Here is a 15,542-nt window from a genome sequence, read left to right on the forward strand (position 1 = left end):
TTATATTATTAGTCGTACTTAAATCCACTTCTTTTGTCTTGGTTGTACCTCTATAATCATTTCAGATGTTTGCTGAGTTTGTAATAGTAGTCACAGCTTGTAATTTTACATGGCAATCTGCTCTGTTATGGCAGATAAAACATGTTTGCATAGCTAAATGTTTACATTATATTATTCTTGTTTTGTAAATAAACTATATTCTGAAGTTTAACTAATGAACCTTCTGGTTTCCTCAGGCTTCAGTCATCATCATCATTATACTCTTCAAATAATATATTGTGATATTGAAACTGATCAATATGGGGGACAAAACATTGTGATCATATTTTTTGCCATATCGCTCTGTCCCAATTCATTTACATATCACAGAGCAAACTAAAGTGCAGCAAGACACAAACAATAAGAATTGGCTCTGAAGTGTGTTTAATGAGATGAACAGATAATGGCTAGGACAGGTTTAGTCTCATTTAGTTTATTCCATTATTTAAGTGAGAAGCCATTTGGGGTGTAACCCCTTTTCACTCATCTGTGGTGGATGGTTTTCTGGGAGAGAGAAGAAGGTCTTTGACATCATGAGTGAGTCTGTGTATGTCCCTCTGGATTGTGTCCAGCTCATCTGAAGATTCTGTCCCTCCATGACTCTGAGCAACCAGCTGCTTAACCACCAGACTCTGATACTGAACCAGCAACTCATACTGGTCCTGAGACACAAGAAGGAAGACAGACAGACACACACACTTAACCGTTTCTACCTCTTGGCTACTGTGTTCCCAGTCAGGGTCGGTCAGATTTAATTCTCAGGGTAGTACTTAGAGAAAACCCAATACCAGAGCCATGCCCCAGTTTGACATGCTGGGAGGGTTGAAGCTCGTGAGCAGGGTCAGTATGTTGAGGTCAGAGGTCAGAGTTACCTGGGGCAGCTTAGGCTGCAAGGTGCTGAGGATGCTGGGTACACAGCGGCCCGGTGCGTGCAGCATGTGGTGGGTGAAACCCTGGAACAGCAGCACACTGACCAGGTGCAGCACGAGAGCAGGTTCCTCCACCTGCTTCAGCTGCTCCAGTAATGTCTGACGGTGCAGCAGCAGAGCCTGCCTGCAACACACATATGCACGCACACAAGACACATCCCGAAACACACACACAGATGAGGTGTGCATGCGCAGATGTGGCCATTTTAACACAGATGAGGTGTGTACGCGCAGATGTGGTTTTACTTCTCTCTCTTCTTGTCTGCTTTCTTCAGCAGAAACCCACACTCTTCAGCACATGTTTCCAAACTGCACAGGAAGCCCTCGATGCTCTGAGAGATGAACACAAACAACTTCAGCTAACAGTTTTCAGTTTGGTCTCTTGCAGCTGAAGTGAAATCAAACCCACTTTTCCATTCAGGCTGTTGTGCAGCTTCATCAGGGGAACTTTAGTGTCATCAGGGAGCAAGGCAAGAACCTTCAGTCTCATCTGGAGACACACACAAAGACAACAACAAACATTTATTCCTCCACACAAACTAAAAATGACATATGTTTTTTGCACCCTAAAACTAAATTAACAAATAAATGGTAACATCTAATTCCAGAAACCTCATCAACACCGACACTAAATAGGTTTATTATGGTTGTTCTTTCTATTCAGTGCAGTGTGTTGCTATGCAGTGCCATGCGTTGCTATGCAGTTCCAAGTAACAGAAGCTTGTATTCAGTAGTCTTTACAAATCAATATTTGGTGTGAAATTAAGTGAATAGGTAGGGGTGTGCGTGCGTGTGTGTGTGTCTTTGTACACATTAGCTCCTCAGGGTTTTGTGTGCATGAGTCTGGGTGTGTGTGTGTGTGTGTGTGTGTGTGTGTGTGTGTGTGTGCACGCGCGCACGCACGCACGCACGCATGTTTACATGTTCTTTCCTCTGGAGGAATGGGGCGATTTTTTTTTTTAGCATTATGGCTAAGGTCCTGTGATCACATCCACACTACAAATGGGGTTAGGGATAGCCCAGTTCTGAGAGAGTGAGGTAACCATGGAAACAGCTGAGCGGACCTCAGCAGTGATGGTGGTGGGGTTATCAGAGGTCATCATGCGCTCAGCAGCTATGAAGGTCACCAGCATGTTGGTGACGTCTGTGCAGACGCTTCTCAGGACGTGTTTCACTATGTTCAGCTGAGTCTCATCTGGAAGATTCACAGCACAAGAACAATGAACTCCACGTCATGCCCAACTCTAACACCACCCTACCTCAACAGCACCTTCCTCAATAACCAGCAAAAGGTCTTACTGTAATAATTCTGAAATCATGGCACCTGTGAAGAGCTTGGCCCCTTTCTCAAACAACCGGATGTTGTTGTACAGGTTGTTAATCTCCTCCTGAAGGTCCTTCACGTTTTGTTTTCGGTTCCCACCTGAGCCAGTCGAAGTGGAGGACATAACAGCAGTACGGACCACTTCCTGATACGCCTTTGTCAGAGGCCTATAGGAGAACATTACCATTATGCTCAGGCAGTTCTGCTTCCATAAAGACATTATATTCCTTCCCAGCCCAAAAAATATTATTTAAAAGGATTTGCCTGGAAAGAAAATAATTGTTTGTTATAAAGTGATAAAGTGATTACTACAGCTTCAAGAAAAGTACACCAATAAAGGAACTGTAAGCAACAGGCTGCACCTCAGTATCTGCTGGGCCAGCGGTTCTAGCAGGTCTTCAGGGCAGTCCATCACTCTCCCTTCCAGAACCTCCACGATCTCCTCCAGAGACATGAACGGCACACCCCCCTGCTTATGACCTGTTACACACACACACACACACACACACACACTTATGACCATTATATACATACACACACTGCTCATTATGACCCATTACACCCACATACCTTGATTATGACCCATTACACACACACACACACCCCTTATTATGGCCCGTTATACAGAGACACTCAAACATTACATATATATTCACAGGTGTATGTGAACATAGTGCAATTGTGAGGTGTGCATTTGTGAACACTTTGGAGTGTTCTCCCCATAGCTTTCTTCTTCTTAGGCCTTGTGTGTGCGCACTCGTACTCTCTGACGTGGCCTGCGTCTCATCATCACTTTCTTCCTCTCTCCTGTTCTTCTTTTTGGTTTTGCGGATTCTGATTTCTCTCGCGTTGCCGCCTCCTCCTCCCCTCAAACTCCCTGTGCCCTCTGCAACCACAAACACCTGCATCAAACACACACACACACCTCTGCAACCACAAACACCTGCATCAAACACACACACAAACCCCTCTGCTCCCACAAACAGGGTCAGGGTGACCTGATGCTTTCTTCCTGCGCTCCTCTCGTTTGTCTTTCTTTGAGGAAGCGGAGCCCTCGAGCAGCACAGAGCCCTGTTTCACATCCTCCTCTGTTATCAGGAACACAGGGTTATTCTTCACCTCCTACACACACAAAACACACACACAAGAACCCAATACTGGATTTTAGAATGGTGTCCAGTGATTCAAACTTTCAAACACTGACAAGCAACATTTACACTTCAAGGATACTAATAAAACCTACATTAACAATACTAATAAAACATTAATAATATATTTTGAGCTGAAGCTATTTTCAAATAGTCCCAACAACAAGAGGAGAATATCAGCAAAACTGTTTATGTTTAAAATGTTAAAAATGTTTATTTTAAGGACATCAACACTTTAAGGCTCCCTTACATAGTATCTACATTAGTAACGTTCATCATCCACCAGGGTTTAGTATTTCAAGTTTTTTCTTTTAATATTTTCAAAATGTTTACTCTCTATGCATATCAAAATCTTTGTGCTGCTCCAGAAGCCCTCCACAATCCCAGAGAAGCCCTCCATAACCAACCTTCTGTGCTTTCTGCAGCATGATGTCATCAAACAGTGCTAGACAGTTTCTGATGAACTTCTCGCTGACCACCACAGTGCCGAGCAGCACAGTGCTGGACTGAGCGTGCACCGCCCGCACGGCCTGGCCCAGCAACAGGGCCACGTCCTCCTCTGACAGACAGCTTGGCACCATTGGCTGCAGGGTGAGTGTTTAAATCTGAAATAATTTTGCTATTTATAGTTTTTATTCACACAAAAGACTTGGTTAGATAGTCGGGCCAGAGTCCTATTACTGGCAGTGCATCACAGTGCATGGCTTACATAATTAAACCGGTGTGCCGGCAGATATGCACACATGATCTACTGTGGATAGTAATTAAATCTGGAGAAACCTGGAGAAGATAGGCTGGACAAAAATAAAAACTAAAGGTTTTTTAAATTTAAACTCCAAGGTAAACACCCAAAGGAACATCTGACTCCAAACATGTCACGTCATTGAATAGGACCATAAGAGATTAATAGGTTAATGCGTCATAAACCAATTATACGGGGATATTAACTACACAATTACAGCTCAGAGTGTCCAATTTACTAAGAAGCACAAAACCTGTAGTGGGGCTTATAATATTTAGTGAGTTTGTGAATGACTTATCACAACCTACAAATATCACCTGCAAACTAGCTCATTTAAGTTCCTAGGGTAAGGGCTACTTCTATCTCGCCATACTCGTAACTTCAGTGAAACAGCAATGACATCAGAGAATATTTGACCCTGAGAATTTCACTGTTAGTAAAGAAAGTTAACATAATAGCAATCATACTAAACACATAACAGTAATTATAGCAGTCATAATAATCACAATACATTTCAAAGACAGTGAACCTTAGTACACTCTGGTCTCTGTTCGACAATGTCGGCAACACTGCGTGAAAAGACATTATAGAAGGTAAAAGTACTTGTGCCTTTTCCATAGTATTAAAATAAATGACATCTTTCAGTTCAGTTCATACTTAGTACATTTCTGCAGGTTGTATATTTAGATAAACTCCACTCTTCCTTTTGCACCTCAACATTTCCACTCCTTGACATACATATTCAAGTATTCAAGTTGACATACTCTTTTGTCACTCAGGTTTGTTGACAGAGTGGTGGAGTGCTGATGTTCCAGCGTGCCCTCATGCCTGTGGTTCCTTCTGGCTCTTTCCTTTTAGCTGTGCTGCCGTAGCCAGACCTGCTGTCATTACAGATCCCTCATACCAGGACATGCCTAACAATCTAGTCTCTCTTTCTGCCGAGGTTCACCCATCTCTGATGTCATGATCTTACTGAGCCTCAACCCCTCTCAGCTGCAGTGGCTCCTCCCACCACCCCGATATGGCCCCTCCCACCACCCCGATGCCCCCCTGCTGTGGCCGGCAACAATACTATTGCTATTGTGAGGTCCACGTCAACCAGAGGAGGATAAGGCCTTCCTCATGACCTATATAAATAAATAAATTTGACTTGCATTTGCAATAAGCAAAAACACATGCTCACCGATTTCACGTTAGTTTTACTGCAGTGGTAACGGCACTGCCCTGGCGTTCTAGGAAGCAGTACTCTGGCATTGACCAACGACCATGTAGATTTTACATTCATTTATTGGGCTTCTCTACACACCTGGCGATACTCACTCCACACACAGAGCTAGCAGGCTAGTTAATCGACATGCGTTTCCACTCCTTTAAACACAATTTGCCTTCTGACACACACCAGCCTGTGATGCTCCCAAGACTCCTAGAAAGTCCCCCTGCCCAATTTTGGGCAAAAACTAGGGAAAAAGAAAAAGAAAAAAAAGGAAAACTGTTTGGTGCCACAGTTATTCAGCGTAATGACATACCTGCAAATCCACCAATGTGGCGGTGGTCACGGCCTCCTCCACTGACGCCTCTAGCTGGTCTACGATGGCTGAGTCCACACAAGCAGCTCGAAGGAAAAGCAGCTTATGGGATTTAAAGCGCTTCTTAATGTAGCTCGCCGGATCAGGAATTCCCAGCCGGGACAGTGCATCAAACTCTGCAGGAACAAGCCAAAATGGAAAGTAACTTAACCCAAACATGAAATTCAAGATTGTACCCTTATATTATAGCTGCAAGCTGAACCCTGCAGGAGTGACTTGGGGTTTGGACAGAAAGGAAATGGTAAACTGGGTTGATTAAGCTATTCTGATTCCACTGCAAGCTCTGTCATGTGTACTACTGGGGGCAGTGGTGCGTCAGTGGTGAAGGTACTGGACTAGCAAGGTTGCTGCCAGGTTGTCCCACCACTGCCAGGTTGTCACTGTTGGGCCCCTGAGCAAGACCCTTAACCCTCAATTACTCAAGTTGTGTTCAGTCATAATTATAAGTAGCTTTGGATAAAAGCATCAGACAAATGCTGTAAACGTACTCGGAATTAACAAAGCATTTATTCAAGAGGGGACGTTCCAGGGAACAGAGAATGTCAGTTTCCTTTGCCTTGTTAGCCAAGCTATGGGTGAGGTCAGTGGTCAGGGTACCCAAGTATCCATTCTGTTTGAGGAAGGAGTCGACCCAAGAGCTCTGTGTCCTGGAATAGATGTCAGGGATGTAGACGGCTTTGTGCTGCCGGCCTCCAACCACAGAACCCTTCAGCCTTCCACTAGTCACCAGCTCCTGCAGGACAGCTGAAGGGTGCGTTGCACACGCGCACAAGAAAAACAACTTTAAATAAATTATTTCAGTCATCAAATACACAACTCATGCACAAATTATGTAAAACAAACACTCACAGTATAAAAGATTCTCCTGAAAGCCATAGAGACCAATCAGGTTCCTGACTGGAGTAGGCCTGAAACAGACACACAGTAAACGCGTAGCTCTGCATACTCGCTACCATATTAACATGCGGTCTTTTAACAGTGCCATAAAAGTGTAACATGGGTATGTTTGGCATAGTCAGACACTGCACTATGACCTCATGGGCAAACTCTAACACCCAAAAGACTGCACGCAGTGTGCTGTGTGTGCAAGTGTGTGAAAGGAGGACACACCTGGTGAGGGCACTGAACAGGCCTCGTACACGAGCCTTGTGTCTAGAAACAAAGGCTTGAGTAAAGATCACTCCTCTGTTATACTGATCCACCTGTCCCTGGATCACACGACCCAGCCGTGCACACAGCTCCTGTTAGACGCGAGCGCACGCACGCACGCACGCACGCACACACACACACACACACACACACACACACACACACACACACACACACACATTTAGCTTATATTCATATAAAATGCAAGCCTCTTCCTGCATGAGTGTACTGAAGCTGAGACTCACTTCCGTTAGAAAGTCTCCAGGTAAATCATAGGTCTTGCACAGCTCGGCAATGTTCACCTGCCCCGATTCCTGCAGTTTATCATTCACCTCCTCTGCCAGCTGGTCCAGGTAGTTCCTAACATGGGGTGAGTTTTTATTTAACGAAAGAATTAACTTGTTCAGTATTCACACTTTAGCGACAGGGTAACAGTCATCAGTTTCTAGTTCTAGTTTCAGTTTGAATGTGGCTACTGGTCCATTTTTGGCTTTTAAACAAATATCAAGTTTCTAAATCAGAAGTCAGTGGAGGGAACAGCAGGAGGAGGAGGAGTGTGTGGGGGAGAACAGCAGGAGGAGGAGGAGTGTGTGGGGGAGAACAGCAGGAGGAGGAGTAGTGTGTGGGGGAGAACAGCAGGAGGAGGAAGAGGAGGAGGAGTGTGTGGGGGAGAACAGCAGGAGGAGGAAGAGGAGGAGTGTGTGGGGGAGAACAGCAGGAAGAGGAAGAGGAGGAGTGTGTGGGGGAGAACAGCAGGAGGAGGAGGGGGAGGAGTGTGGGGGGGGGAACTGAGCAAACGCCTACGTCTTCCTTAGAGAAAACTGCCAAAATCCTTGTAATGTTCTATAGGAGAAACCTGCATGTCCAAGTCTACATTCAGGTTTTGTGCATTTCTGGATGACCTATTTATGTTCTAGACTAAAACTACATGAACTATTTCAGTGAAGAATACCCTCAACCCTGGAGGGAACCCAGATCCACCCACTTACTCATCGATCAGCTGACCCAGAATTAACTGGGTGCCTGGGTCAGACTTGGCCAACTCACTGGCTCTGCTCTCCACATGGACCAAGTCTACATTTATGATCTGTAGGTGAAAACAGCACATTAGGAAAAAGGGTTAGTCAACATTTTGTAATCTTGATTATATATAGTATGAATAAACAAACTATAAGATGAACAAACCAACCTTCTGAAGGTCCACAATATTGATGCGCCCTTAAAAGACAAAACACAACATGAAAATCAGATAGTCATTGTTTTACACCAGCATTGCTCTGCACAGCAATGTTCCATAGTCCAGGATGTGGCCCGACACACCAACCCTAACAGCAGTCCGACACACTAACCCTAACCCCCTAACATTTACGGCATTTAGCAGATCCTCTTATCCAGACCAAATTACAAAAATGTTGTCATTTCCTCATAGAACACATCCTAGTACAGTATAGTAAGTTAGAGTCCATGATACCACTGAACTAGAATACTGTAGAAATACAAATACAAATTCATAAGGTCTATCTTAAACAATGATAAGTGGAATAAACAATTAGTACTAGAGTCTGATAGTCAACATCAGTGTAATAAACAATACCCTACAATAAGTACTAGAGTGTGTTAGTCAACATCAGTGTAATAAACAATAACCTACAATAAGTACTAGTTTAGTCAGTCAATATGGGAGCAGGGTCAGTTGACATTTAAATATTCCACAAATACACTGGTCTTCAGTCTGCGTTTAACTAATCTAACTCTAACCCTAACCTACCAACCCTAACTCTAGTCCGCCACACTAACCCTAACCCGTGCAGTACAGCCATGCTCTCTGCTGACAGAGAGGTACTACGGTAAACATCTCCAAGTACATACAACTAACCCACTAACCCTAACCCACCAACCCCTCGGCTGACTGAGAAGGACTACGCTCTGTGTGCATACAACTAACACACTAACCAGGCCTATCTAGGGACTACGGTACACACCTCCGTGTACATACAAGTAACACACTAACTCCAACCCACCAACCAGGCCTATCTAGGGACTACGGTACACACCTCCGTGTACATACAGCTCCTCCCGGACCTCTCGGCTAATCTGTGATGGTGTGATGTACTCTTTCCCGTCGAGGGTGTGAACCACGTCCAGTTTCTTATCTTCCACCAGCTTGGCGACAATCTCAATGCAGTTCCTCTCCGACAGCCTGGATCACGTCACACGTCAAGAAAAACGATCCGTAAACACTCCCGACCACGAAAACAACATAACCAAACCAGTTTAACTGGGAGCGGACCAGTTTAAACACTAGCCAACAAAACCCTCTTACTTTTGCACCACGTCCGCGATCTGAGCTCTCTGGAAATCAGCCGCCAGACGCCGGATTTCGTCCCAGTCAGCCGCCATATCTGAATTATCCGAAGGGAAAATGTTAAAGAATGAATCGAGTAGTTTAAATGTTCAGCTCAACCGCGCTAGTTAACAACAGGAGAGCTCAATGTGATAACGCTAAGCTAAGCTAAGCTAAGCTAGGCCAGGATAACCACTACCAGACCCACAGCGCAGCCCACGTCAGTCTTCTGAGAGCGCTACGGAAGGCCGGAAGGATCCAAAGTGGCTTTTCAGTGTCGCGTTTCAATCTTTTTAGCAGGCCACTGACGTGCCATCGCTGGGAAATGTGCTGCAAACATACTGTCTGCCTGTGCTTTAGTATGATACATTTTTACAACATATGTTTTATTATATCTGACTACAATACTATATATATCTCAAAGGTTCAAAAATCTTTGTCATTTCAGCTATATACAAGTACACAGCAAAAACGAAACAATGTTCCTCCAGGACCATGGTGCAACACAAAACATATACAACAGACAACACACTACACGAGCGCAAACAATACAGTACAGTGCAAAATGTCATGCAATAAATAAATACAGGACAGGACCAATACACAATGAGCAGACAGTGCATTTATTGTTACCAGTACGCAGTATTGGGAATACGTAGTGGGTTGTGCATAGGAGTCATTGACACGCTATACTGAATATAGCAGTCACGGGTAGCAGCCAGAACAGTTCAGAGTACAGTGCTGATTTAGTACAGTACTCTAGCAGCAAGTAGGAATGATGTGCAGGAGTGCAAAAGGAGTGCATATATGTGTGTGAAGTTTGACTTTAGCAACTAGTCCGATACAAAAACGTGTGTGTGTGTGTGTGTGTGTGTGTGTGTGTGGGTGGGTGGGTGTATAAGCATGGGTGTATGTGTGTGAGTGGAGAAGTGTCCATTTGATTGGAACTGGACTTAGCCAGAGTTCAGGAGTCTGATGGCTTCTGGGAAGACTGTTGCACAGTCTAGAGGTGTGGGACTGGATGCTGCGGTACCTTTTTCCAAATGGCAAAAGGGGTGAACAGTTTGTGTGAAGGGTGTGTAGGGTCTTCCACAATGCTGGTGGCTTTTCAGATGCAACATGTTGTGTAGATGTCCGGGAAGAGAGACCCCAATGATCTTCTCAGCTGTTCTCGCTATTCTCTGAAGGTTCTTGCAGTCAAAGATGGTGCAGTTCCCAAACCAGGTAGTGATGAAGCTGCTTAGGATGCTCTATATTGTACCTCTATAGAAGGTACTGAGGATGGGTGATGGGAGACGGGTTTCCCTCAGCTTCCGAAGGAAGTAAAGACGTTGCTGGGCTCTCTTGGTAACGGAACTGGTGTTCAGGGTCCAGGTGAGGTTCTCTGCTAAGTGAACACCGAGGAACTTGGTATTCTTGACGATCTCCACTGAGGAGCTGCTGACTCATCTTCCGTGTTGATGAGACCCACCACGGTTGTGTCATCAGTGAACTTGATGTGCTTGGAGCTGTGCATTGCTCACAGTCATGAGTCAGCAGTGTGAACAGCAGAGGGCTGAGTATGCTGCCCTGGGGAGCACCAGCACTCAGTGTGGTGGTGTTGGAAGTGCTGCTCCCAAACTGGACTTTCTGAGGTCTACCAGTGAAAAAATCTAGGATCCAGTTGCAGAGGGAGTTGTTCAAGCCCAATAAGCTCAACTTTCCAGTCAGATGCTGAGGAATGGTGTTGAATGCTGAACTGAGCTCTATGAACAGCATTCTAACATAGGTGCCCTTTTTATTCAGATGTGTGAGTGCCAGATGGAGTGTGGTGGAGATGGCATCATCCATAGAGCAGTTGGAGCAGTACGCGAACTGCAGGGGTCCAGAGAAGGGAAGCTGGGTCTTGATGTTTCTCATGACAAGTCCCTCGAAGCACTTCACGTGAGTGTGACGGGACGGTAGCCATTGAGACACGACACCGTGGGCTTCTTAGGCATGGGGAGGATGGTGGTAGTTTTGAAGCATGTTGGGACAATGGTGCAGCTCAGAGAGATATTGAAGATATCTGTCAGTACATCTGCCAGCTGGTCAACACATTCTCTAGGCACACGACCCGGAATGTTGTCTGGATCAGCAGCTTTCCATGGGTTAACTCCACGCAGAGTTCGCCTCACATCAGCCACAGTCAGGCACAGCACCTGGTCATTTAGCGGAGGGAAGGACTTCTCCGCTGCAATGTTGTTCTGTGCTTCAAATCGTGCATAGAAGTCATTCAGTGCATCTGGGAGGGAGGCATCACTAACAGGAAGGTGATGTTTTCCTGTAGTTAGTAATGGCCTGAATGCCCTCCCACATGCGCCATGTGTCACCCGTGTCTTTGAAGTGTCCATGGATCCTCTGTGCGTGTGCATGCTTTGCTTCCCTGATCACACATGACAGTTTGGCTCTCGCTTTACTCAGAGCCTCTTTGTCACCTGCTCTGAAGTCACAGGTCCTCACTAGCATGCGCACCTTAGCAGTCATCCATGGCTTCTTGTTGTGGCATGTGATGATGGTCTTGGAGACAGTAACATCATCAATGCACTTGCTGATGTAGCCAGTCCCTGATGTTATATACTCCTCAAGGTTAACAGTGTCACCGTCAGTAGCAACTTCATTGAGTGTGATCCATGTCGTCTGCTCAAAACAGTCCTGAAGAGCAGAGATGGCTCTTGCTGGCCCGTTCTCACCTGCTTCAGAAGCGGTTTCGACAATCTGACGATCGGTCTATATGCAGGGATCAACATTACAGACATGTGGTCAGAGTATCCGAGGTGGGCGCGGGGCTCCGCCCGGTAGGAACCGGAGATGTTTATGTAAACGAGATCCAGCGCGTTTGCTCCTCTCGTTGCAAAGTTCACATGTTTATGGAATTTAGGCAGTACTGACTTGAGATTTGCGTGGTGGAAATCTCCGGCGACAATAAACAGTCCGTCTGGATGAACGTTCTGCAGTTCACTAATCGCTCCTTACAGCTCCTGGAGAGCCTCTCGTGTGTTTGCGCTGGGTGGAATGTAGAGCGCGATTATAAACACGGAGGTGAATTCCCGCGGTAAATAAAAAGGTCTGCATCTGACAATAACAAATTCCACCAGCGGTGAGCAGTACTTAACGACAAGCGCATAGTTTTTACACCAGGTCTCATTGATATAGACGCATACTCCGCCGCGTGTTTTGCAGGAGAGTGCATTGTCTTCTATCGACACGGATTGAAACTAATCCCTCCATCTGAATGGCGGCGTCTGGAATACTGTCGCTGAACCATGTTTCAGTGAAAACTAAAACACAGCAGTCTCTGAACTCTCGCTGTGTAGTCTGTTCGAGTCTGATGCAGTCCAGTTTATTATCCAAGGAGCAGACATTTGAGAAGAATAAAGATGGTAGAGCTGGTCTGCTATAGAACACGAAATACATTTTCTGTTTAGCAGACCACACATCACCTTAAGAAACACCAAGTCTGTATGTTCTTACAGTATATGTTTCATGGGTTTTACATGAGAATGGTTAGTTTTATTTGTTGCTATTATTATTTATTTATTTTTGTTTACATGAGAATTGTTTTGCTTTTTTTTATTATTATTGTGGGCTTTATTTATTTACGCAGCTTTTTACCTGGGTTACTCATGGAAGACACACAAAAGTGATCCTGAGAAGGCAAAACCTTTTTAAAATGATGTATATTACATTTTACTTTTGAATCTTTTCATAACAGTATTGTACACATGCCATTAATTTACTCGTTTCAGAATTTATAGCATCTTATAAAACTGAATGAAGGAAAAACACCCATCTTTGCCCCTGTCACAGATACATGGGAGAAACTGTCAAGAAATCTAATCAATTCCAGTGAGGCAGAAGACACATTTAAAGTATAGCTACAGTTAAATGTTACTCATCTTGATTTTGTAGGTCTTTTTTCAGTGATAATCAAATATGAACTTCAAATACAATTCAAGTCCTAAATTTTGAAATCAATAATATTAATTAAATGTAACTTTAGTATTAGTTAACAATCAACTGATTAGTATTAATTAATATTCCACTGTTTAGTATTAACTAGGATTTAACTGTTTAATTAATTAACTGCCTGACTCCTAAAACACCTATTAAAAAATAGGTACAAAATCTGTAGCATAGTTACTGTTCACATAAAAAGACCAGTGCAGACTACAGTTTAACCAATCACAGAAGGCAAGAGTGTCTATCTGCTTTATCTTCAGGCTTGGGGGTCTGTTTTTCAGGTTCTTCCATTGTGCTTTGCAGTGATCACTGGTTAAACATTCAAATAAAATGTGTGCATGTGTGATATGACACTTAATCCCAAAACCAAGAGTCCAGGTTATTAAAAGCTTTGTATTCGTTATGGTTTCTTAAGTATTCACAGGCGCGACACGTGTGTTCAGCCCAGAAGGAGGACATCTTTACTTTAAAATGTCGCCGCCAAGCAAAGTAGTTCAGGTAGAGCTCATCGTGTGTATCCAGCAGCAATAGGTGTTCTGCCAGGTCTCTAGGGGACAGGAAGTCGTCCACGTGAATGAAAGCATCTCCTGGCACAAAGCTCTCATAGTTCTGCCTAGAAGGGCCAAGAGCAATGGGAACTGAGCCCATCGACAAAGGGTTGTACATTTTCTCTGTAATGTAGTCTCTGTGAATGGAGTTTTCAAAGGAAAGATAGAATTTACAACTGGCTATTGTTGAGGAAAAGTCTTTATCCACGATGTATTCTCCAAACGCTTGTCCATATGTGTGTATTGCAATGTGCTTGGTGAGCTCACTGTAGTACTTCACCCTGGCATGATCTGGGTTCCAGTTACTGACAACCCAGCAGACAAGTTTGGTCTTCCTGGGCAAAACAAACTCCTCCTCCTGCAGAGCGGGGATGATGGAACCGTAGGGCACCTGAATATCAGCATCTCCACGGTAATTTAGAGTCAGATTAAACAGCTTCCCTAGACCTGGGATTTTGGGGGAATGTGAAGGAGACTCCAGGTTCATCCAGATCCATTTCTGGAAGGGTGGGCGTGTGGAGGGAGGCAGGTTAGATAAATCCCGGCTGATATCCCGGTGGTGAATTACCACTCCCACTGATTTATTATAAAGATCATGGTCGGCAGTCAATGAACAGCCCTGGATGTTGAAGAGAGCGCTGCAGCTGTCCAGGTCATAAGCTTGACCAAACGGCCAGAGCCAGATTAGAACCAGCACCAGCTCGGGCTTCATGTCAGTCTTGGTTGGTGTAGAAGTTTTTAACTTTAGGGGCTCCAGAGCAGACTGACTGTGGACTGACAGCCACACACTGCTGGGTTTAATGTACACGAAGAAGATGGTGATAAAGCTGCCCAACAGGAGAATACCAACCACTAGATGGCGAAGGGTTGCAGGACAAGACGCAAACGGCATTTTGTGAGCTGTTATGGTAGGGATCAAAACAAAAGATAAATTCATATAAAACAATTATAGGAAATTTGCCAACTGGGCAAATTAACAAATTGTCATTGAAACAACAGGAAAAGTAAATGAAATTCAAATAAATTCAGTTAATTCAATTTCAGTGACATATAGAACAGCATAGTCTTAAAATAATTAAACGTTTGTTGACTGTGCCAGATGCTTACCTGAAACTCAATGTTGCAGTGGGACAAGTGTGGAAAACAGCATAGCAAAACTGCTTTGGAGAACACATTTGATCCATTTGGCCCAGAGGTCATTGGTCATCTGAATAACTTTGTGCTCACATCCCTGAGGGAGGAACTAAATAAAACAGATAATTTAAAATGTATATTTTGTAAATATCAATGATCCTCATCACTCAACAGTTTTAATTAAAGTATTGTTTGCATACATCTTGGACACCATATTAAGTAAAATAACAATTTTAAATAGTTTGCCATCACACCACATTGTGATCTTTCTTTAGATCTGTGTTGTTTATCTGGGCTCTTATCTTTTGCAGAGATAAACTATTTGGATTCAAGTGTTGTACAAACTCTTATTTATACACAGGGGCATAATAGCCTGGATCCAAGTATTGATGTATCATCTTACCTGGATCCAGTTATTCATGTCTTTGTGTTAAAAGTAGAAGGGTGTTTCTTTCTGCATTCGCACATCACCACCTTGCTAGGGTACCTGGACATCATGTGCACATATAATAGTGTTCTAAGTGCCAATGTCACACCTGCATCTGAATCTTGCAGGAACGCTACCAGCCAGTTTCAAATGTAGTGTCTTAATCTCATCTCGACTCCTCATCATACTGT

At 44.1% G+C, this 15,542-nt stretch overlaps 2 protein-coding genes across 2 annotated transcripts in view; both read right to left on the reverse strand.

Moving 5' to 3' along the window:
• Window positions 1–456: 456 nt before the first annotated feature.
• ufl1 (UFM1-specific ligase 1) lies at window positions 457–9,509 on the reverse strand. Its single transcript, XM_027030734.2, has 19 exons — window positions 9,241–9,509; window positions 8,972–9,117; window positions 8,107–8,135; window positions 7,907–8,004; window positions 7,163–7,277; window positions 6,879–7,009; window positions 6,618–6,676; window positions 6,366–6,512; window positions 5,709–5,884; window positions 3,848–4,024; window positions 3,291–3,414; window positions 3,056–3,178; window positions 2,655–2,772; window positions 2,293–2,459; window positions 2,033–2,163; window positions 1,378–1,458; window positions 1,215–1,300; window positions 912–1,092; window positions 457–701 (listed from the first exon to the last, which is right to left on the reverse strand). Exons 1-19 carry the CDS (start codon window positions 9,315–9,317, stop codon window positions 519–521), a joined length of 2,349 nt encoding a protein of 782 aa, XP_026886535.2. The 5' UTR covers window positions 9,318–9,509; the 3' UTR covers window positions 457–518.
• Window positions 9,510–12,980: 3,471 nt separating this feature from the next.
• LOC113590563 (4-galactosyl-N-acetylglucosaminide 3-alpha-L-fucosyltransferase 9) overlaps window positions 12,981–15,542 on the reverse strand; it is a 3,136-nt gene continuing 574 nt past the window's right edge. Inside the window, exons 2-3 of the mRNA XM_027030743.2 lie at window positions 14,898–15,033; window positions 12,981–14,690 (exon numbers count right to left, since the gene is read on the reverse strand). Of these exons, the coding sequence (XP_026886544.2) occupies window positions 13,597–14,682 (1,086 nt within the window). The 5' untranslated portion in view covers window positions 14,683–14,690; window positions 14,898–15,033 and the 3' untranslated portion in view covers window positions 12,981–13,596. The remainder of the gene's footprint in view (window positions 14,691–14,897; window positions 15,034–15,542) is intronic.

Source organism: Electrophorus electricus, chromosome 8 (assembly GCF_013358815.1).
Source record: "Electrophorus electricus isolate fEleEle1 chromosome 8, fEleEle1.pri, whole genome shotgun sequence".
NCBI lineage: Eukaryota > Metazoa > Chordata > Actinopteri > Gymnotiformes > Gymnotidae > Electrophorus > Electrophorus electricus.